General features: G+C 41.6%; 1 protein-coding gene across 2 annotated transcripts in view; it reads right to left on the bottom strand.

The window, feature by feature from the left end:
* CEMIP (cell migration inducing hyaluronidase 1) overlaps nucleotides 1-23,031 on the bottom strand; it is a 52,706-nt gene that overhangs the window by 19,579 nt on the left and 10,096 nt on the right. For both annotated transcript variants that reach the window (XM_061371383.1, XM_061371384.1), the window contains exons 6-13: nucleotides 22,709-22,779; nucleotides 21,888-21,983; nucleotides 21,161-21,282; nucleotides 18,812-18,953; nucleotides 17,824-18,015; nucleotides 8,244-8,419; nucleotides 7,463-7,672; nucleotides 2,642-2,847 (exon numbers count right to left, since the gene is read on the bottom strand). In XM_061371383.1, the coding sequence (XP_061227367.1) occupies nucleotides 2,642-2,847; nucleotides 7,463-7,672; nucleotides 8,244-8,419; nucleotides 17,824-18,015; nucleotides 18,812-18,953; nucleotides 21,161-21,282; nucleotides 21,888-21,983; nucleotides 22,709-22,779 (1,215 nt within the window). The remainder of the gene's footprint in view (nucleotides 1-2,641; nucleotides 2,848-7,462; nucleotides 7,673-8,243; nucleotides 8,420-17,823; nucleotides 18,016-18,811; nucleotides 18,954-21,160; nucleotides 21,283-21,887; nucleotides 21,984-22,708; nucleotides 22,780-23,031) is intronic.

Genomic DNA, 23,031 nt, shown 5'->3' with positions numbered 1-23,031 from the left:
TCATTAACCAACAGGCACATAACTCTGGGAGGAGAACAGCCAGCACTCACAACCAGCAGACTGGCTCCCTGAAATCCTGAGTGAGATTCATGCTCCTGTAGGGACTGAACTGATGGAACCCATATGTCTATTTTAACTTTGCTATGAAGGACTTCATGGGGGCTTTAGGCCAACAGATTTTGCTGGCCTAAGATGAAGTTCTGTTTGTGTGATTTTATCATGAAAACACAGCAATTTTTTTTCTATTTTTGGCATGCAACTGGCCTAGAAAGAAACATTTTGAGATTATTGAGATTACTCTGACTGTGTAGGCAAGGACACGGACATTATATTTCCACAATGACCTGTCATTCAGCCCAGTCCTATTCCCCAGAGCCATGTGGATTGAGCAGGTTACTGTGTCACTTGGCACAATCCTATTGTCTTAATTTCTGCCAGTGGCTTCCTTCCTGCCTCTTCCAAGCTGACAGAGCCGCAGCTGGTGCTCATCCATCATCCCTGCACTGGGTGCCTTGGCTGCTGCCCCACGGATAGCGTTAGTGTACTCATGCACTTGCATGACCTCAGTGCAAAACAAGCTATTTTTCTGATCAAACCTCAAATTCCTTTAAATAGCAAAACATGGCAGATCAAAGTACTGTAGGACCTTTTCATTAGACCTCTGCCAGCATTCATTTTTCATATAACAGTCTTCAAGATGACACAAAATATGTCCCTCTGACTATTAAATGGATTATCAGTGGAAAATGAGCACAATGGTTGATCAACTCTTATTTTATGAATGGAGACATTAAGTGTAATTTATAAACAAACACAGATGTGAAAAAGAGCATTGCATGAATTCATCTCTTTCCCTTGCCAAGCTACGAAGCTAAAAATATGTTTCCTTGGACAAAACTCCGGTTTGTTCTGAGGACAGAAGGGTGATACTGATACAGGTTCAGCAGATTGAGAGCATTTCCAAATAAAAGAAATTCCCTGAAGACATTTCACTGTTAGCCATCAATCAGCTTCTAACTGTCTAATTTTCAGGACGGAAGTCTGGCTCCAAAGAATTTTTTACTAACTTTTTGTTGATCAGAAATTTAGCTCTTCCAGATTTTGAGTGTTTTTTAAGAATAAATTCCTGGAGAAAAATCTGGACTATGAGCAGAAGCATTCCTGTCTCCCAGCAGTTTCAACACTGCACCAATGTTCTATAGTCTCAAGACAAATCTTCACCATGGAAGACCTCCTATCCTGTTGCACAGGGGTCTTGTCCTCAAGATGATCCAACATCAATTTTAAATTCTTAAAGGCAAGTTTGATGTCCAGCTTTTAAAAGAAAATGCTCTGAGAACAATGTGGTTCCACAGATCTGCTCCAGACCATTTGCTATGCTCCCTGGACTACAGCTGGGGATCTGGTTGCCTAGCTGCTAAGTACACAGGTTTTACTGTAAGAGTTTCATGGTCTCTCAAGAAGAGTCAGGGAGATGTGGGAAGAAAAAGAAACCTAATTAACTGCCTGATGCGCATCAAAATGAGCAGGTTCCCTAAGCAGCTATTAATGAACAATGGGTAATTTTCCAAGTTGTGCACCTTGATTTTGTGGCAGAAAACCAGCTGGCAAATCATGGAAAGAATGGCTAGAATGGCCTTCAGGAGCTCAGTGAGTCTACACCCTACCTTACGGCAGGGTCAACTACAACTACAGTGTTTGTGACTGGCATCCTCTAACCTGTGCTTAAAAATTACTGCTAAAGAAGAACCCATTAATTCTTCTAAGAAATAATTCTAATGTTTAACTGTGTGGCCCAGATGGTTGTTATTTCTTCTATATTTCACCTGATCTTTTTCTACAAGGCTGCAAAAACAACTTGTAAAATCCCTTCTTGTTGCAAATGCTTCTATAACCCTCGTTTAAACTTCAGTTGGCAGATCTGCCAGGACGCTTAGAGGAAAGGATCTTGAAAAAAGGGAGATGAAAGGCATTTAGCATTTTTCAAGTTTAACACAGTGTTTGTGGCAAATAGAAGTTTTGAGAAGCTCTCTCAGAAAAATTTTAATGAGCTCATGTATAGACAAATTATTAGAGGTCCAATGGGTGTATATAGTCTTTGATCTTTTAGTAAATTCTAATTCTGTGCTAAACTGCATTTATTATATCATTTTACTTTCACTCCACAGTTGGGCAGACTGCCATATGAATGCGTAACACCAATGCTTTAGCATTAAACAGGAGTCATTATTCACAAATAATGACTTCTGAATTATCAGCAGTATTTTCAAAATCAGCTACCATTCGAGATGAGCACAAATGTCAGAACTCAGCCCACTCTGAACTCAGCAACTTTTTGCTGAGCCATTGGGATCAAGTGTCCATAAGGCACAAGGCATCACCATGTACTTTGAAAGAGATTTTCAATATCTGAGGTAGGAACACTCTCAACTGACTTTATGGTAAAAATGAAAATTACACCCTAAGTGTGTAGGCATCTGAATAGGACAAGTATAAAGATCACAGACTGCTCTCCCAACCTTTGGGAAATGCAGCCCACACCTCTACAGAGAAGGACTACATAATCAAATACACAGAATGCCATCTTCTGTGGCTAAGTCCTGCAAAGAATAGAAAGAGGAAAAGGAAGGCTCCCACTCACCTACAGTCCTGCCTGGGTTTAGGGATGTACCCTGGGTAAGCACCCTCTGTTATCAGCTTGCACATCCTGCTGTCTCGGTCAGAGGGGAGCAGAGTGCTAGGTTTAACAAGCAGTCCGAGGCAGTGATCAAACGTGTTGCGCTCTTCTGGTCCATCCTCTGTAAAGAAGCAATGGCCCAGTGCATCATAACCCACAGCATCCTTCACCTGCATGTACAAAGCAAAGGTCAGTGTTCAGGTTTTGTGCTTCAGCCACTGCATAATAATAAGAAACTTTACAGCAATGGTACATAGGAAACTCAGTACCCTCTTGAACTCAGGGTGTATAAGGAAAACCAAAAGCAAGATCTTTCTCTGCTCTTAAAAGTTCATAGTCTAAGCAATAATTCCAACACGTAATTAGAATTTGTCATCACCTAGGAAATGCTCATTCCATTCTTATGTTTGTTTGTGAAATCAGAGACTGCCTTAGCATGAGGCTGGAAAACACACAGGGTGGGGGGTGAATGGAGGACATGAGATGTTCAAATCACATCTGGGCTCATTCATCTTCATGTGGAGTTACATGGGCAGCACATAAAGTGCATTCGAAAAATGCAGCTGAGCTGAAAAAATATTTTTTCAGGCTATCACAAAGGTGGCAAGCTGTTTTCCAGACAGGCTGGTTTGGTTTAGGTTTGACCTGATCCTTTTCCCCAAGTTGTTGACAGAAGCTTTACTTGACCCTGAGACATATCAGCTGGTGTTAATGATGCTCTGGTTTTAGTTTGAATGTTGTTAATATTGGGACATTGTTGTATTGGGCAGAACAATACACATCACATCACTGATAGATCTGAGAAAACAATTTCAGGAGCAGATATGTGAATTAAAAGCATAAGGCTAGGACTGGCTGGGAAACAACAGCCCTTGGACACACTGTGTCCAGCAAGTCAGTTAGTAGATATGTCTGAGATATGGAAAATTAGTTTCCGGTCTCCACTGGCAAGAGGAATGGCTGCCACTCCTGGGCTCCCTCCTTGCTCTTCCCATGAGCCATCACCCATCAAGCACCTTGGACTTAGGAAACCTTCCTGGCAAAGGTTAACCTGACACCTGTGTGTTTCTACAAGTGCTTCTGATGAAACAACAATTACAAAGGGGCAAAAGATAATCTTGAACTGGATAGAAGACCTGTTCTTTATGGTGTTACTGGGAGACCTGGGTGCTCAAGTGTCTGAATTACCGTTGTAAGCTGGCCTGAGACTCTTGAATCATATCCATGCCTCATTCTCAAGGCAAGGAGCACCAATTTCAAATAAAACCACAGGACTAGTGTTGAAATGATTGCAAATATGTTTTCACATAAGAAGGAACGCTTTGCTTGCCAAATCTATTACAAGCTTACATCTGCACACACATCTATTATGTATCATCCATGCTCTAGTGTAAATACTCAAATCTCTGAACATCACAGTAAATTAAACACAGCTAAAATGACCTGCAAAGTGGTGCATTCCTTTAAGCTATCTCACTGAAACTTACTGCTAACTTCACTGATCTAATCAGATGATAACTTTTGCAAGGTTTAGGCTTTTTTAATTAGGTGTAAAATGTATGGACTAGACAGAACTGTCCCTTCTTGGATGAATGATCTGTCCCAGCCTTGCCATGGTAAAGGTTTACAGGATAGAAGAACATTTCAGGAGAATGAGCTATCTTCAGAAGAAGTTTTCTGACACGTAGAGGTGTTTTTAACCACACAATGCCAGAATTGCACAGAAACTGCCACCAATACCTATTAGCTTTCTCTCACTACTGGAAAGACACATAAGTAATGGTGCTGTGACATCCAGATGATGGAAACAGTTTCCCTAGAGAAATGTTAGCCACTTTGTATGGCCATTTATCTCTCCAGCACAGTGCTGCACTAAGACCGGGACAGGAAAACCTGTAGTGACAAAACATGAGCCTACCTTTGTGTGAGTAACACTGCAGGGGAACACACCTGGCATAGTGAGAGGAGTGAAGCAGAGAGAGAGGCACTCACTGGCACAGGGGCTCAGAGCCAGCAAATGCCCAGTGTTCTCCTAACTCATTCCTGAAAGCCCACAGAACAACATGGAGTTATCAGACAGGGACCTGGTCCCCAGTGCATTTGTCACTCTCCATTTTATAAATTACTTTCCCCATATCTCATCTCTCAGTCAGCTCTTAGTTTCCTCTGCATGTTTCCATGCACAAGCCCAGCACTGAAATGCTTGGGTAGCAAATGAGATGTTTGTTCCAAAATCATTTCTCAAATGGATCTAATTTTTTAATTTGATTTAAACCTTCCTAATAGTCCATAATCTTACTTTAACCTTGAGTAATTTATGACCAGATAGTGCCCTTTTGGTAAAACAATTGCTGTGCAATACAGCTGGATTAATAACAGCAGATACCACTGAAGCAATTAGACAGCACAACCTCATATTCACTGAAGTATGGCTCTCCCTTGAATTCTGCCAGACTGGTTTTTTCTGACTTCCTCTTAATTTCCCTCTCCAGTGGCTGTTTCTGTTTTATCTTGCACACTGGGGTCCAGTGGAGAGAGTGGGAATCAGAGCAAAGTTTCATCCCTGGTATTGCAGTGGCGCAACTAGGTGGTTTTATGGCAAATGTATTAAGGAAAACATTGGGTAATTATTGCATTTTCAAACAACAATTATGGTGAGAAAAGAATTTCTACAGATTTGTTTCCAGGAGGACCCTCTGTGTCCTCCAGTGAATATGAATTTGCAGACAAGTGCAGAATAGCCCATCAATGGGAGTGAGCCAATGTTGAGATTGTGACTTTCAGCACAGCGTACAGACCCACAGGAAAACATTTCTGCCATCAGGAATTACTGGACACTGTTTTCTGCTCGTGTTTTCAGCATGAGTATCTCTGAAGTGACATGAGTTGTCTGAAGTGATAGCAAAGGAAGCAGGGAAGCCTGTAGGCAAATTACCAGCCTGCTTTAATGACACTTAAAAATAAGTGATGCCCCTCTTCCATTTGTTAAAGCATTTGCACAGGTACTAAACCACAGCCCTGCAATAATCCCCTCTGAAATCAATGGCTTCAGCTATGCTGAGGTTTAATATCCCTGCTAGATTTTCTTGTACAGCTATTTCCAAAATGTGGTTTGTGCACATCATCAAGGCAAATACTCCCTCAGTGAAGGATGCTTTGGTTCTGTGTGATCTCAGAGGGAATGAATGTTACCTGGGGAAAGACAGAGCTTGTCTGTTTGCAGAAACAGTGATCATGCATGTAGCAACAGGTAGTGTTGCCCAAGTAAGAAGTTAATAGGCAGCTAGGAAATGTACAGAATAACTGTTGTAATCATCAGAGATCCATGTGGGTGTCTGTGAATATATCTGGGGCAGAAGGAAGAGGAAAGGAAGGAAATCAGAGTCAGAAGGCAGATGAGGAGATTGTGGTGGGATCACCTGACAAATTGAGACATGGAGCTGCTGATTGCAGATGTCTACCATGGAGCAATGAAACAAAACATTTAAGTGATGCAACCTTTGGAGCACATCTTCTGTGATGCAACTGAACAAATTTGTTCAGGTTGCTTTATTTCACTGGGACTTTAACTATCAGCAATAATCATACAGTTAAAATAGAAAACAAACAGGTAAAATATTATGAGTAGAGTTTAGCATCCACACACTTTGGTAAACCATAACCCACAGGGATTCAATTCTTGACTAATATTTATTATTTGTCCCAAATTTTAAGATTTCTCTTGGGTGCCTTGTCATGGAGGCAAAGCATGGTCATTTAGTGAATTGTGGCTGTGGAGTAACAGCAGGAGGATCAAGCTGCTTTTGTCTGCTACGTCAGCCTGTCTAAATTTCATCATGCCATCTTGGCTGGAAAAGCCTGAGCACATGGATGGAACTCTAGCCCATTAATCGTCTGTGGCACAGTTATCACTTGGAGAACGCAGGGCTTTAGCTGGCCTGCAGCTCGCCAACAGCTGTGCAACCTCTATGCAGACAGAGGAAGTTTTTATGGTGTCATTAGCAACAGTCCATGACAGCGTGACAAATGAATCCTGCAATGCTGCTCTTACGCTCTGCACATTAATTGCATACTAAGCCACTGTACTGGTGACTTCGAACTGGGAGGATGCCATATGACCCTGAATGCCTTATATAATTTATGTAGTAGAATGTCTTTTTTCTTTAGAAGCTGTGTTCACTTGCTAGGATTTTAGGAGCATGTTATATACTTAGAAGGATAGAGGTTAAAACAAAACCTCAGTTTCATAAATAGCAGATAAAAAGCTGCTCTGCTTCTGGAGCGGCAATTTCAACGCCCTCTCTTCAAATTTGGTGCATTATAATTTTGCCTGTGACTTTCCCTTCCAATGGATATCTTGCTTTGGAGGACAACTCAGACAAATCAGAGCTCTCTGAGTGCTGAACGCTGTGAATAAGATTGCAAACACAAACCTTTATTACAGGAAAGATGAAGCAAGCTTAAACCTTCTGATTATCATCTTTAAATAGCAAGCTCTCTGTCTATAGATAGATCAAACTACTCATTAGAGATGGGCTGGTCTGCAACACCACTGCACACAGACAAAAGCTCTGCCTGCTCTGAGTCACACATAGCCTACACTGGCCTTCTCCTTTTGAACGCAGGTTGAAATATCCCTGGAATATATACCCACAGTGGGAAGAGGCAGACATGAGCTCAAACAATAAAACACATCATCCTTCAATAATTAAGCTGTAGTCACACTATGACAATATTTTTTAAGTGGTGCTTTGATGTCCAAGGTAGACATCTGGGGCTTCTTACCAGTAAACCATTGGATCCATGGACTGTGATACAGCGGGAAAAAGTATGGTGGATGGAGACATCCTTCACGTATGTCGGAGGGTTGTAGCCTCCTTTCTCATCCACATCTCCAGCCATATGGAAATGAATTGGGTAATGTCCCATCGTCTGCTGGCCCATGTATTTCAGTTCTAGACCTTCAATATGAGTAGCCTTAAAATCAAGACCAATCTGGAGAACAACAGAACGTCAGTCAAGTAACATGAAAGACTGCTGAGGAGGGGGAATACAAGAATAGGAAAGGTTGCACTGTATCTGCCAGGAAGATCAACCGTGTGGAAGGAAGTGTATGGCTGCAGGGTGAGGAAAAGAGGGTCATGGTGGCTAAAGGGACCATGATTGCTTTTTGATGTCCCCACTGCTGCAATGGCTACATTTAACTTAAATTTAGAAGGAAAACAGCATGTATTTAATATTTCCACAAGTTTCAGTCAGCTGGGCTCAAATCAAACTCCCAGACCGAGCACCACTAGCGTCTGGGGAAAACTGGGATTGGGAAATGGAGATTGTATCTCAGGTGGGTTGAGCACCAGCCTGTCTGCCTGAGCAATGTCTGCAGGGGCATGAGGTACACTTCAAAGCCAAAGGACAGGCAGCAGCAGTGGGGGTGATGTATTGTGGGGAGAGGCTGTTTGCTCAGTGGCTGACATGAGGGATTTCTCTCTTCCTGCACCCTGGCTTCCTTGGTATGTGAAGGTGTGGCTGGGAGGAGGAATGTGCAAGGAGAGGGCTTTCGCCTTACCTTGATGTGTCCCCCAAAGGTGTCGAAATCAAAGAAGGAGCATAACTTGCTGCTGTACTCATAGCACTGCCCCTCCATCTCGCCCATCACCACGACGTTGCGGCTCAGCAGCCCCACTTCTGCCCTCATGTCAACACCATCAATCACTTCACCAGTGTGGAGGTATGTTGCTTTCCCTAAAGGAACAAGATCCATTTTCAGGGTTACTCTGCCAGTGCTGCTGGTTTCCCCTTGTGCTTCTTGTGGTGGGATTGGCATGATAATGAAAGGAATAACTGAGTCAGCATAACCTGTTGATTGACTCTATAACAGAGAGAAGGCTGGAGCACAGGTGTCACCCAAGGCCTTGCTGAGATATTTGCAGTGGAGGAGATGGGATTTTTGGTTTAAAGTTTCTCCATTTACCCAGGGAGTTAAACCAGTAGCCTGTCAGACAAATCACATTTCCTACCTTGAAAAGGGACTGTAATCCAAAATAAAAAGATCTTGAATGATCCAATCAGCTGTGTATGAGCATTTTGTGCATAGACAACTGATGATGTAGCTACTGAAAAGTCTCAGTCCCCAAGGTTAGCACAGCACTTCTTATAGTGAGACAATGAGAGCTGCTCAGATCCCACAGCACAGCCTGCTCATGGGCGAGCATCAGTCTTGCTAATGCCATGGCTGTTAATCTAAGCAAGGAGAGGACTGGGCAGAGAGCCTTGTGACAATTGAGGCTTGGGACAACTGCAACCCCTCCTCCAGCTTGTGGGCTGCAAAACCTGTCACTGCCTGCCCTCCCAAACCTCTTAATTTCAGTTCCACCTGCATGTATCCAACTTGCTTCACTCTGCCCTGGTGCAGTCGGAGTTGGTAGATCTTACACCTACCCCATGCCACATCTCCCTTTGCTAGGCCAAGTCATTCATACCACTCTTTGCACAGATACCTGGCTTCATGGAAAGGTTAAAAGCACAGAAAACTTTCCCTGGCCTAACTAAGAAGGGGTGAAGTCCAGGCAGTGTGGATGTCTAGAAAGCAAAATCATCTCTCTGCTATAATTTCATTCAAACATATTCATACTCCCTCCTTCTTTCCATGGCTTTCTGCAGAGAATGCAGTTGGAAAAAGGTTCATCTTACTGACTACATTCTGTATTATTCCAGTAAAAATAAGTAATAAACTTTTTAAGTAAACACTGAACTTTAAGGAATGCTACACTTGCATGTATTTCATTTCAATGGAACCGTTCAAATATGTAATTAGAAACAAATGGCAAGCCTGAAGCCTGGCTATTGCTGTGAAGCACTTTACACTTAAACAGAGGTGCCAAGTTAAAGGGGGGGATTTTTGAACATTGAAACGGTTTTGTGTTTAACCAAAACATGATGCTTGACTTTATAACAAAGATAAGCACACATCATTCACTCCCTCTTTTGCAGCTGGGAGCAGTGCAGTTTGATGGTAATATTGGGATTTGGGAAGGATGAGGACTTTTGCTTTGCTCCAAGAGTGCTGTGCTGTGGGACAGGGTTCACACCATTACATGTGCCCTCTGCTTCTGCACCTCCACCTTTAAAACTATAAAATTATGTGAAAGAACACTCTTTGCTAACTGGAGGAGTGGTGATGACAGAACATTTGGACACAGCTTTCTGCCTGCGGGGGAAGATAAGGCTACTCCAAGCTCCGTGCTCAGCCCCAGAAATGAGGGGCTGCAGGAGGCCACGGATTTGCTCCTCACCCATTTACAGTCACCCCCCTGGAAAATCCTGGTCTTCCCTGTGTTGCTGCCCCAAAGCCAGTGAGCCTCATTGGATGTGTGGTCAAAATCAGACCCAGGCCATCCAAAAAGCAGTTTTGCTTCCCTTATTCACATACATTTAAAAAGCCATTGTAGTAAGTGCCCTCCACACATTGAACAAGTCTGCTAAGGAGCATAGTGTCTTGTTATGAAACCAGTTTTCAGCTGTTATTTTTCAGTTTCCCCCTGAGATGACCTTTCCTTGATTTACTGAAATGCAGGAAGAAGTTCAGATAATCATAAGATCACCCTATTGGAAGCCACATCTCCAGGATTTGTGGCAGTGAAATTGGATAGGCAGTTTTGTTATTCATGCACTAAGCTCTAGAATAATAAATGTCATGCTTGCATGTATTTAATTTAATCTAACACCAGTCCAGACATGTAAAATAGGGTAAGCACTGACAGGAATGTTAAATACGGACTAACCAGTTTCTAAATATAACATCTTGGGTGCATGTTTTTCACTTTGTGCTTTTGCTGACTTGGCTTGTTTGGAGATAAAAGGAGATATGGAAACCAATTCCCTTCCAACGTAAAAGTGGATTTTGAATAATAGCTCCTTTAAAAGAGTTCTGAAAAACAAACCTCTCCTCAAGGCAGCCGGAAATTCAAGGTCCCCATGGCAATGGGGCTGTGTTCCTGAAACAGATCACAGGAGACAACCCCTGGCATGGGAGCTCTTAGGTGCTGTAAATGCTGCTGGGAACCAGCACTCCAGCAACAGGAACTTCCCATGGGGCTGGAAGCACCACAATGTGCCCTTATAGACACACGGCACTTCCAGGGAACTGCTGGGGCATGTTCAGTGATAGGCATGGAAAAAAACCCAGCAAAAGAGGCTGCTCCATGATGAGTTCAGGGAGTTCACCTGGGGACAGGAGCATCTCACTCTGCAGAGCTACAGACTTGAAGCTAGGTTGCCAGCACAGCGAGCCTTCCCAGAGAGCAACCACGGTATCTGAGACCCTGAGACCTGGCCATAGGCAAGCCCAAACCAGGGGTTTTCAAACACCTATTGAAGTGGTTTGATACTAAAAAGGCAACACTGTGCTTTGGATGTGGGAGGAATTTGTCTGCTCCTTCAGCATCAAAGCCAACAGCTGTGATTGCTCAACCGCTAACAAACCCATGGGTCACTGATTCACTGTGTCCTCATATTGAGCCTTGGGCTCATACTTGCTGCATCCCTCATGGACAGATGGTGCCCTGCCAGAAATCCAGGCTTGTGCCATGTTATAATCTAAACCCATCAAAGCCTTGCAGTGGCTTAGATAATGTCTCCCCATAACAGCCTATGTGATAGACTAGCAAAAACGCCCAGAGTTTGACACTTTATTTGTAGTATGAGTGCCTCCAGGTAGCAATATGTAAATTCATGGTGAAAAGCTTCTTTAATGTGTGACCTGGCCTGGTAGAAGTCTTGATCCAGAAAATATGAGGATATTTCCATGCTTATTACTCAAGACAGTGACTATTAAAGTCACCAGTTCTTGGTAAGGACAAGGTAATTATGGAAAGAAAACATGCATTAAAATAAACATAGATGATCCACTAATCAAGGGCATGCTTATGCTAATAAAGCAATTCAAACCAGAGTCTCTCCAAACCGAACAATGCTCCAGGACAACCTGGCATACAAACATAGCCATAAAACCTGGGTCTCAAGCCTTATCAAACCTAGGGAGGGTGGAATTTTGAAACTATTTCAGCTGCTACAGCTGTGGCTGTATGCTTAGCTCTGGTGAATTACACAGATGCCTGACAACCCTCCCAGGTACACTTATGCATTCCTAAATGCCTTAGCTCTAAACGACAAACTGCTAAATCTCCCTTTCAGAAGTGAAACAGGCACCTGAAGGTCTGGCTTTGGTGAGGATAAAGTGGAGCTAAGATGCTCCTGGATTTATTTTTTTCTCTAAAGTGTCTTTTGTTCTTCTTTGGGCTCTCTAAGGCCAAGACCTTCTCTTTCATGAACTTTTAACATTTCCTAAACAAGAGTTTCTTAAAGGAAATACTAAACACAAACTTGTATGTTTCACCCATGTAACCCAGCGACAGTGAATCCTTCAGGGCATCTTTCTAATCAGTGCAATTCATTGTAGATGCCATCCCAGGCCTCTGTCAGATTTAGTGCTTTTGCCAGCACTGGTGGTAAAGCCTTTATTCCTTATATTTAATAACCAACAAATGTTCACACAGACATCCTGTCAAAACCTCATTATTCTGAATTATCTTAATGAGGTTTGCTATTGCATCCCTAAACCACAAGCCTGTAATGGAACACAGCATGATTTGGATGAGTTGATCAGCTTCTTGAGTTATACAGTACAACCTGATGTCTTAACAAATAAATATTCCTTGCATTCCTAACTTTCACATGGAAAACTAAATTTACAGTAAAAAAAAAAAAAACCAACAAAAAAATACCCAAAAAAACCTACAAAGCTAAGCATACAGCAGAAAGGATGAAACTTTATAAGGAGTTCAGAGCTAAGTCATTTTGGGATATTTTCCTGCTGGGTAACTTATCCTATTACAGCCCTTCATCCCTTTTCTCCTTCAAGATCCTGCAAAGTTTGGAAATATACCTTCTGTTGTAGAGTGTGAAGAGCCTTGATTTAACAGGGATATTATTAAGCTAATTATTAAATACTCTATTGGATCAAAGCCTCTGTAGCTGGTTTCAAGGCTGAAACAAGTGGATCTTACCGCTGCAGATTGGTGCAACAGGAAGATTGATGTGGACTAGGGAAAATGCTTCTGCTCATGCTGGCTTTAACTGAGCACTGAGAGGTCTGTTTTATCCCAGTGGCAGTGTCACACTCTTTCCTAAGGCCATTCCTGTCCCATCTCACACCCTCTTTCTAGAGCAGCTACTTGCAATGTACTAACATACTGCTGTAAACGCTAGGGTTTCCTTCTCCAAATGTCCAGGTTTTTCTTCTCCTTATGCTGACATTTAAGTTCTTGTAGCTGGGATGGGAAGATTAGACAGCTCTAGTGGACAAAGAGGTCAATTCCTTACTTAAATCAGGCCCAAATTCAAGTCTTCCGAACCACTATGTCAACTTGAGTATGCTTCTGTCAACTTTGCTTCCAGGCAACACCCAGGGGCAGAAGAAAGAGCTCAGAAAGACTGTTTGAAAGGGCCATATCACAACATTTCCTGCCCAGCCTTCAAGCACCAGGGTTGGCTTAAAAAAAAAAAGTTTCTGGCAAGTTCCAGCCAAAATGATGCCAAGTTCTAAACAGAACCCCTGAATCTCTAAAAGTATCTGAATTTTGATAGCAGAGTAACTTCTCCCATCCTTATAGCACAAGATGAACACCGACACAGGCTGTGAAGTTTAGACAACTATAGATTTACATTTTTTATTCATGAACAAGATCACTGTAAACTCTCTCTCTAGTATTTGCAATCCAATAAGCAAGATTTAAGATATGTGTGTTTTTAATCATAGATTCACCAGTATGTGGGGTAACTGGAGTAATTATGCGAGGTACAAACAGTTTTTTCATGCTTTATCAAAAGCATATAGGAGCACAAAAGAGCATTTCATCATTTTTGTTCCATGGTGAAACTTATCAGCATTAGTAGTAACTTCATACAGAGCAACCAAGATGAAGATAAGACTTGTTTCCCAGGGAAACTACACAAAATACTTGATCTTTCCTACTATCCAATTCTATCACAGCAACACAACCCTTCCTTCCTTCCTCCTCCCTCCCTCTGCCCTATACTGTTGTCCCTCCCCAAACCTTGTGAAGTTGGAAGATCAAACAGTTTTAATCTGTTCCCACAGAGAAAATAATCTAGGCACAAAAATGACAAACAAAAACCAAAGGAGGCAAGAGGAGAAAAATGTTCCATTTAAGTGAGTGACCATTTGATGGGGAGCAGGACCTGCAGAGCTAAGTCCTCATGCAAACCAGGCTTACACATGGAAGCCAGTTTTGACATTAGTGTAATTACTCCAATAAAGGAGGGCATAAGGTCAGTGTCTGGGTGCCCTCCACAACTTTCTACACTGTGATTTGCAGAAGTCCGTGGTTAGACAACTAAATCCTACTAAAACCTGTTGGCAATTCAGTGTTAACGCTCTTAAGCTGTTTTGAAAAGACCAGCTTCTAATCAGTCCATTCCCAGCATGTAGAGAAAGGGTGAGTTTTCAGCAGAAAATATCAAATATAAATAGGACATGAGCTATCAAATGAATTTGATTTAGTTGGCACAATACGCTAAACTGTGTCTATCAAAATGTTATTAAACAATGAGAGCACCAATTACAATCAAACCTTAGTATGCCAAGCTGCTGCAACACCAAATTGTCTGTCCACAAAGCAAATGTTTTCTGCCTTTTTTTAAACAGAGACTCTTAATAGTTCAGACCTGACATTTAGGTTTTTGTTAAAAAAAAAAATTGGAAAAAAAAAGAAAAGATTAAAAGGAAATAAATCATCATGGGTAGGAATGGTTTTATCATTTGTCTTTCAAAGGGCAGACTTCTGGAGTTTTCAGCTCTTAAACTAAACCTCTTAGGGAAAATCAAGACATGCCACTTACTACAAATTACATTCCTCTGAGACCCCACATATAAATGTATCTGTGTGGAAGTTTTTTTCTCAAACAGAGCAAAGCAATCCTGCATATCTGACATAGCAAAAGGCAGATGGATATTTATGTTGAACATCTTCATGCAATTAAGAGCCTAATGTGTCATACAAGCACAGGTTCTAAGCAAGCCCACTGCTTTTGCCAGCTATTTTTCTGTGCTTGCACTCTATCGGCCAATCCTCATTAACACAATGGATGATGTGCCACTGGAAAAAATAAAGCCTTATCAAAAGAAGCAAGACCAGGAGGTCGACGAAGGTGTTCCTGCCCCTCTACTCTGCTCTTGTGAGACCTCACTTGGAGTATTGTGTGCAGTTCTGGAGTCCCCAACATAAGAAGGACATGGAACTTTTGGAAGAAGTCCAGAGGAGGGCCACGAGGATGATCAGGGGACTGGAGCACCTCCCCTATGAAGATAGGCTGAGAAAGTTGGGGCTGTTCAGCCTGGAGAAGAGAAGGCTGCGTGGAGACCTCATAGCAGCCTTCCAGTATCGGAAGGGGACTTATAGGGGTGCTGGGGATGGACTCTTCATTAGGGACTGTAGTGATAGGACAAGAAGTGATGGGTTCAAACTTAAACAGAAGAGATTTAGGTTAGATATAAGCAAGAAGTTCTTTACTGTGAGGCTGGTGAGGCACTGGCACAGGTTGCCCAAAGAAGTTGTGGCTTCCCCATCCTTGGCAGTGTTCAAGGCCAGACTGGACAAGGCCTTGAGCAACCTGGTCTAGTGGAAGGTGTCCCTGCCCATGGCACAGGGGGTTGGAACGGAATGATCTTAAGGTCCTTCCCAACCCAAACCATTTTATGATTTTACGATTTAACAGAAGTCTCACAGGTAATTAACTGAATCACAATAAGTTTTATCAAAGTCAGTACCTGATCACAGGACAGTGGATTCATATGTGCATACCTGTGTGCAGACCAATTTCAATGCAGGCCAAGAACTCAGAGTAGTGGTATTTGCCTCCTCCAGCAATGAACACACTTTGAAACCCACCACTATGGTACTGCTTGCCTGCCTGCAGAGCTGTGCAGGCTGTGGGAAGCTACAGGCATCGCAGAGGTGAGGAGGCATAGAGAGCACCCACCCCGTGGCTCATTTTGGCTACCTGAATGTCATGGCACAGGGCAACGGATGAAGTTACATCATGGCTGGGGAAGGAGCAGCTCAGAGATCTCTTGGCTCCTGGAGCTAGGGAACAACCTCAGCCCCACCCAGGTTTTATTTCATCTAGGCTGAACTTAGAATCAGACAGATTATTTTATTTTCTAATGTGAATGTGCTTTTGTTACAAGAAAGTTGGATGTAATTTTTATTCCTGGAGTAGATTTTGCCTTGATTTATATAATCAGTGAAATCCCATTGACGTCAATGGAGTTGCCTGGATATAAGTAAGGGCAGGCTTTGGCCCCAGTGTTCATGTCATTTGTGGTAATAAAAAGAATGTCCTAATTCTCCTAAAGAGTAATTGGAGACTAAAAGCACAATTACTTTAACAAGTGTTTCCACTGCTTCTTTGCTTAAAATTCACATGAACTTGTTTGTTGTTTTTAACCCTTTCTTCATTTCCTTAAACTTAATTGCCATTGTTGTAGAAGATAACAGTAACTATATGAATTTCACAGATTCAGTAGATTATGGGAAGCATAAGGAGAAATATTCCCATGTCATCTTTATTTTCACTGACGATCTTCCAAGATCATCTTCATGATGTGGCTTGTATTATGCTAGTCTGGCACAGTTTTTCCAATAGCTCAAAAGTTGCTCAAGAAAAATATTCAGCTTGGAAATGTGTCTTCTTTTAAAGTGCTAGACATTTTAAGTCATAAGACTATGATACAGTCAAACTGTGAACAACATTTATCTTGGCTTGATGAACATCTCTCTTCAGGGCCAAACAACAACGAATGGCTAGCGCTCCCTGGGGAAACAGTTGCCAAAGGAAGCATATCCGTACCTTCCAGAAGATGTTGCATCAGAGATAATGAGGAAGTAGTTCATTTCACAGAACTAAGCAAACTCCCTGGTGCACTGCATGTTCCAAATACCCTCATGGTTTCTCAGAAAGATCTTACTGTAAATACAGACAAAACCTCTGCCTACAGCAACTGCCAATGTATAAGAAAAAGATAATGTAACATGTATGATTTACCACCAGGCTGATGCTGCCTTTAAAATACAGCCTCACCTATTACATAGCTTTATATTGTAAAATAACTTTTGCTTTTGAGTAAATTAAGTGTGAGTATGTTATAGAAGTTAAAAATTCCTCATCTATTCCTCGAAGAGGCCGTTAATCTGGTACTCCCATGCTCTGCTTATCAGCATGCCAAAACATAACTCTAGAAGGAACAGAACACTTCACAGACTCAATCCCACTCTGGATTTTAGTTTTATGCTCGTATCAGTAACAGTCTGTGCTTCACCATGGTTATACTACATAATTGGACTTAGTATCTGAAGACCATTTTACAATGATTAGACTAGAAGGCCTTTTTTCATCAGAAGCAATTTGTTCTGGATTTCAGGTAGTCACATAACCTGGTTCTGAAAGTGCAACTCTTTGCTCATGAGAGCTCACAACTCTCCGGCCTCATGATTCCAGAAATGTTTGGTTAATGCATCACCTCTAAGCAATGCCGTCTGGAGACACGGCAAATGAGAAACAGTAGCTTCAGTAGTTCAAAACAGTATTTCTAAATTGCAAGATTACTGCTCTTGTTAAGTGTAACTTTCTTAGGAAAACAGCCAGCTGCACATTAGTTCATAGCCTTACAGTCTCTCACAGTCTGCTCCTGCCCTAGCACACTCTTTGGATCAGCTGTGCTCATCTCCTGCTTTCTAGGAAGTGATACGTTTTCAAATGCAGTTATGTAAAATTGAGCATTTCAAATACATGACCTGTATTGGTCTCTCTTAAATACATACAAGCATTCAACAGTGTGCTTGAGGACAAAACCAGGATTCAGCTATGTAAAGGGAAGGCAGAAATGAATCAGAATCAAATTAAATATCTTTCAAGCATGAAAGGCATATGTTTACCCAAAGCATCTAAAAACTAGCCATCAAATTCAAGTGTCTTTCAGCCCTCTACAGTTCTTAATGAAGTCACCTCAGCACAAAAACCAGAACTTGTGAATTGCAACGCCAGCAGGATAAGATGAAGCACCTTACCTGCTACCTTGACCTGGGTGGGTCTGCAGGCTTTGCATGGCAGCACTTGGAACTCTTCCGCCTGGTACATGGAGTAGTCGGTGCTTGCAACCACCAGCCTGTCTCCAGGTTCCCATGAGCTCACGTCATCCACCAGATTCAGGACCGTGCTGTTCACATTGGTGTCAATGGTTACCGTAAGCTTCGGTTTCACTGAAAAGCCAGAATGGAAGGGTGGAGAATTCAGTTAATCTTATCAGAAAATGTTTGCTCCCCCCCCCTTTTGCCTGGAATGCCACCAAAAATGATGATTTCATCATGCAACAAAAAATACTTAACTCTTCAAAACATGGCTCTTACTGGCTTTGGCTTGGAAAGCGAGCAAACAGGGAAGTGTTTTCCTTCAGTTACAGGCAGGTGGATTTTCCACTAGTCCCAGGACTAAATTTAAATGTAGCTCTTAGTGGTTCCTTTTCACCACACCCACTGAGCAGCAGCACTTGTGGGTGCCGGGCACTGTTATTTACAGCAGCCAAGTGGTCTTTAACTTAATGACTGTTTTTTCCAGCAAAACACCAGTCTTCCACACCTCCTTTTCCCGCCAAAGAATCCTCATGACCTGTCTAATGACGAGGTCAGGGACAGCGGTGCTGGAATCAATAACTACAAAATAAAGTATTACTTTCAAAACCTGTTGTCTTTGCACGCTCCAATTGACGAATTCTGCCTCATCCAGAAGTGCTTTAGTAAAAGACAAGGTATTACAGGAAAGGACTTGCCAAGTATTTGCCATAGCCTTCCTGGGTTTTTCAGACACCACCCTCTTGCCTCTGTTAGTGCTCAGGAATTTTTCCTGAGATAAATTGTGCTGAAGATTTATCTGTGTTCATGTCAATAGCCCAGCCCAAGTTTTAGCTTGACTCAAATGTTCTTGCACAGAACAAGAGCCAGTCATCAGAAGACTATTTCTGCTTTTCCCTGGTCCGGCTTTCAGACATGGGGCTCATACCAGATCTGCCACACAGGAACCGTACTCTGTAGTTCTGGCAGCCCTCGCCTGTCTGGTCCTTCCCATGGCACAGAAACCTGTAATCATGGCCACCCTTGTAGAACACTTCAGTTGTTAAATGAGCTCCATCAAGCGTCATTGCCTGGAATGAGAATAGAAAAATAGGTGATACCTTGAGGTGAAGAGATTTCACCAAAGCACTGGTGCTATCAGAAGAGGCCTTTGCTTTGTTTTGGGTGATGCACAACAGTTGTGTAACAAAATATGACTGTTATGTGTGCTATGCAGCTGCACTCCAGCTGGTGCTCAAACACAGCTATTTTATCCACAAGCTGCACAGATTATTGCTAGGTGCATGCCTTTCTTTTGCATCTATATTAGACCATGTACTTTTTTGGGAGGAGTATTCTGAGCTTCACTAACATCTGCCTCGGTGCCCTAGATTTTCTCTTGCCATTGGTTTGAGGGTAGATGAAAACACTGAACACAGATGATTGTACCCAAATGAACTAATGATTTCAAGCCTCTTCACTGCACTCATTTAATGTCTTGTGGGTAGGCTATGTCTGAACCTTGCAGAAGGAAGAGGTAGGGGTCTTATTTCTTCTTAGACTAGATGAGTCTCTAACAAAAAAACCCACCAAACTGCTGTATGACCCATTGCTCCAAACAGAAAAAGAAAAGATGGCTTTTTCTCACATACAAGTGCCACTCTGTAGAGCTGCCTTGAGAAAAAAGGCTGTATCCTGCAAGAAGCCGTGCAATATGTAGCCTTGCCTGTGTTCCTGCTGGAGCCTTGTGACTCCTCAGGGTCATGCTGAATTTCACATTCCAGTTCTATAGCTTGCAGTTCTCTCGACCCTTTCACAAAGATGCGATGCATTGCATTGGGCAATCCAAATATCATGTGCATTTTTACAAGGCACCAACAGATAAGCCATCTTTCAATGAAGGGTCTGATCCCGATTCTCTCACTCGTGCAGACCTTCCTTATTAACGCATACACCACACTGCCATGTACAGGATTAACACCATCAGCTGAAGGAATGTGCCTCTGGCTGTGCAGCATGTCTGTTATTATAATCATATCTTCAATTTCCTTGTATGTAGCCTAGCTGGAGCAGACCAGCTGCTCTAAATCAGTGTAACTTTATGAAAGCAATGAGCAACACCAGATTACACTACCTAAGGATTTCCCTAAGATCTGCAGGATAAAACAAAATAATCTCTCTTGCTTTTAATATACATGGGGGAAAAAAGTAACTGTGATTTAACAGTAGAGGAAAAAAAAGTTTGTTTCTTGAAAAGAATATCTTTCTTGTTTCCTTTTTAGTACGCGTGCTAGAAGGGACTGTGTCATAACAAACATCTGACTCCTGTTTTGAACTAAGTTGTCACTTCTAATATATGTATATTGAAGCAAAAATTAATATGGATTTGCTAAGACCTGGCAGAAAATTATAGTGCAGGTTTTTCCTTTCTGTTCAAGGGGAGATGTTTTATGACATCTGGCTCTGGAAACTTTCACTCATACTGTCAGCATTCCCATTTACTTCAATAGCTGCATTCTTGTGAATAACAACAACTCTGCTAGTTCAGAGTATGCAGACTACCAGATATGAAGTATTTTATTGTCTTTTGCTAGGCAATGCTTCTGCTATAGTTCTTTTACCAGGTAGACATATACAGTATATGATGAACATATGCAAAAAAAATCTTGGTATTTGTCTTTTTGGGGTTGGGTGTTTTTTTCCATTAAAGAGGCTTTTGCAGTCTCGGGAAAGGTATATGATTTCTCATCAACTTGCTGGCATGATAGCATAATTTGCCTGATGGCAAAAAAAAATGTTTAGCCCCAAACGGAATTCAGATTTCTTTTCACAGAGACAAAAGAATTCACTCAAAAAAATGGCTGCAAGCTCACTGACAGCTGGTAGCTTTACCTATTACAGCTGGTAGCTTTACTATCTCATTGCATTCTATGATTAATTTTTTTAGGGAGGGTCCATTCCAAGACCATTTAAAAACTTTGAAATTTTCATGGGGTTTTTTTTCCTTTTCATCTTCCATCAGGGAACCACATATTTCATGATAGCATCTGTGCTGTCCATGACCCCATCTGTACTCCTTTTCATGCCAGAAGCCAGAATTTACTGAAAGGAGCTCAGTTCTTTAAACTTTTGTCTCAGAATGATACAAGATACCAGATCTTGTTGGTTATGTATTAGAGCAGTAAAATAATTCGTGTCTTTTATTCAGAAATAAAAATCACTGACAAGCACAATTACTTTGGGGTTCAGTGTCAGTCCAAAAAAGGACTTCTTTAAAGCAAGTGGTAAGCAAGCCTACCTGGATGTCAATGGGTTGCCTACAGATTTTATCAGGATGAGCAGCTTTGAAGTCAGAAAGCTTCTCCATGTCCTTATATCTTGCTTTATCAGGCTTCTCAAACCACTCTGTCCATTCTACATCTGTAGACAAGTGCAAACAAGAAATGCAATTTGTAAGTCAAACTTCATGAATGTAGCAAAAATGCTATTATTCCCAAGTTTCTTCCCTGATGATCTGATTCCTGCCTCTTCTGCCAGTCTGTCAGAAGCTTTAAATGATGCTGTGAAGTGTAATGAGCTAAGAGACAATGGAGTTATTAAAAGCTGCATAATTGGAGTATGCAGTATGATCATTATTAATAAGAATGGATTTTGATCTGTGTCCTCCTTAGCTGCCTTTTTTGATCTTGATATCAAGTTATGACCAGTTACTGTATGTTGCCCGTAACATGGACATGATGACTATGCAGTCAAAAGAAGTAAGAGGTTGTGTGTGATCTCTTAGATCATAAAAGATGGAATTTAATACCCAGTGCAGTAAAGGAAAAAGGATCCCAGTTATTCAGAGAGTCCTGGAGACAACTGGGGAAAGAATCTGTGCATGTTCTTTACTTAGGGTAGCGGCAACGTAAATAGCAGCTAGCAAGTTCACTCTTCCCAAATGGAAAAGTATTTCAATAAAAAGGATGATTCGCCCTATTTGTCAAGTCTTTACCACCGAGATAGATGGCAAACAGGCCTCTTACCTTGAACCCACTCACTAGCTGAAGAGACGTTAAAATGTTCTCCATTCTCAGCTTTGAATAGTTTGAATACTTTGGCCACAGCTGACCCTTTGTGACCTGTACAAAAACAAACATTGGTAAAATTCCTGAAAGCAATCAATAAAGTCAGAACTGAAAGGTAGTGGTTCCTCTGTGTGTTGGCATATTTTGGCTACATTATCCTGAATTAGCCCTGCACAGCTTCCAGAAAAAATTACTGATCTTGGAATGTGGCTTCAGACACTTTTATAACTGCTTGGACAATCAGGAGGAAAAATCTTCAAAAACCAAGAGAGGATACAAAACCAGTGTATTTTTTGTAATTTATTGCTATTTTTATTTGATGTTGTAGCAAGCTCTGTTGTTTGCTGCTCTTGAAAATGTCATAAAAAGGCACAGACTCAAAAGTCTTCAGCTTGCAAGAAAATGGTTTTGCAGTTTTTGAGGCTATCAATGCAGGATACACTGATTAAATTTTCAGCTGGGGTGGACTGGGTTTGTTCCATAGCCTTGTGTCTGAAAGAGGCAGTGTCTGAGTTCTAAGGAGTTGTGTGGATTTACACTGGTGCAGGATCTCACCCTTTAATCTCAGGGTTTGGATAATCCAGGTTGTACCCCCATAGACACTCAGCTGCTTCAACTGTATTGATAGGAATAATACACAGAGAGAGGAGTCAAATATATCTAACCATCAACTGCCCACAGCTTTGATGTAATGCAGTGTCAAGTGAAAACACCATGAGCAAAACTGATCTCAGCCATAAGTCCAGTACCTTCCAGATATAATGTCAAGCTAGCATTACCTTGATATTCAATGTGGTCTTCAACAGAAGAGGAGGGATTTCCTTTAACAGTAATAAAACTCCATGGGTGCCTGGAAAATGAAAATGAGAAATTATCAAGTTATGTCATGTATGAGATGAATATTTTTTATGGTTCAATGTTTTTGCATTTCTCAGGGGCAACAGATTCAAACCAGTTTGATTAGTGTGAAAGACACCTGAGTTAAAATTAAAAATATCTTAACAGACTGTATTTGTTCAGTAAATACATCAAAAGAAAAGGACTTTTGAAGACAAATCCCCGCTTAGCACACTCCTATAACAAGTGTATTTCTCTTTTAAAT

This window comes from Neopsephotus bourkii, unplaced genomic scaffold, assembly GCF_033783945.1.
Source record: "Neopsephotus bourkii isolate Nb327-2 ecotype Australia unplaced genomic scaffold, CSIRO-AGI_Nbou_v1 NB_1572, whole genome shotgun sequence".
NCBI lineage: Eukaryota > Metazoa > Chordata > Aves > Psittaciformes > Psittacidae > Neopsephotus > Neopsephotus bourkii.
This window is presented reverse-complemented; position numbering and strand designations above follow the sequence as displayed.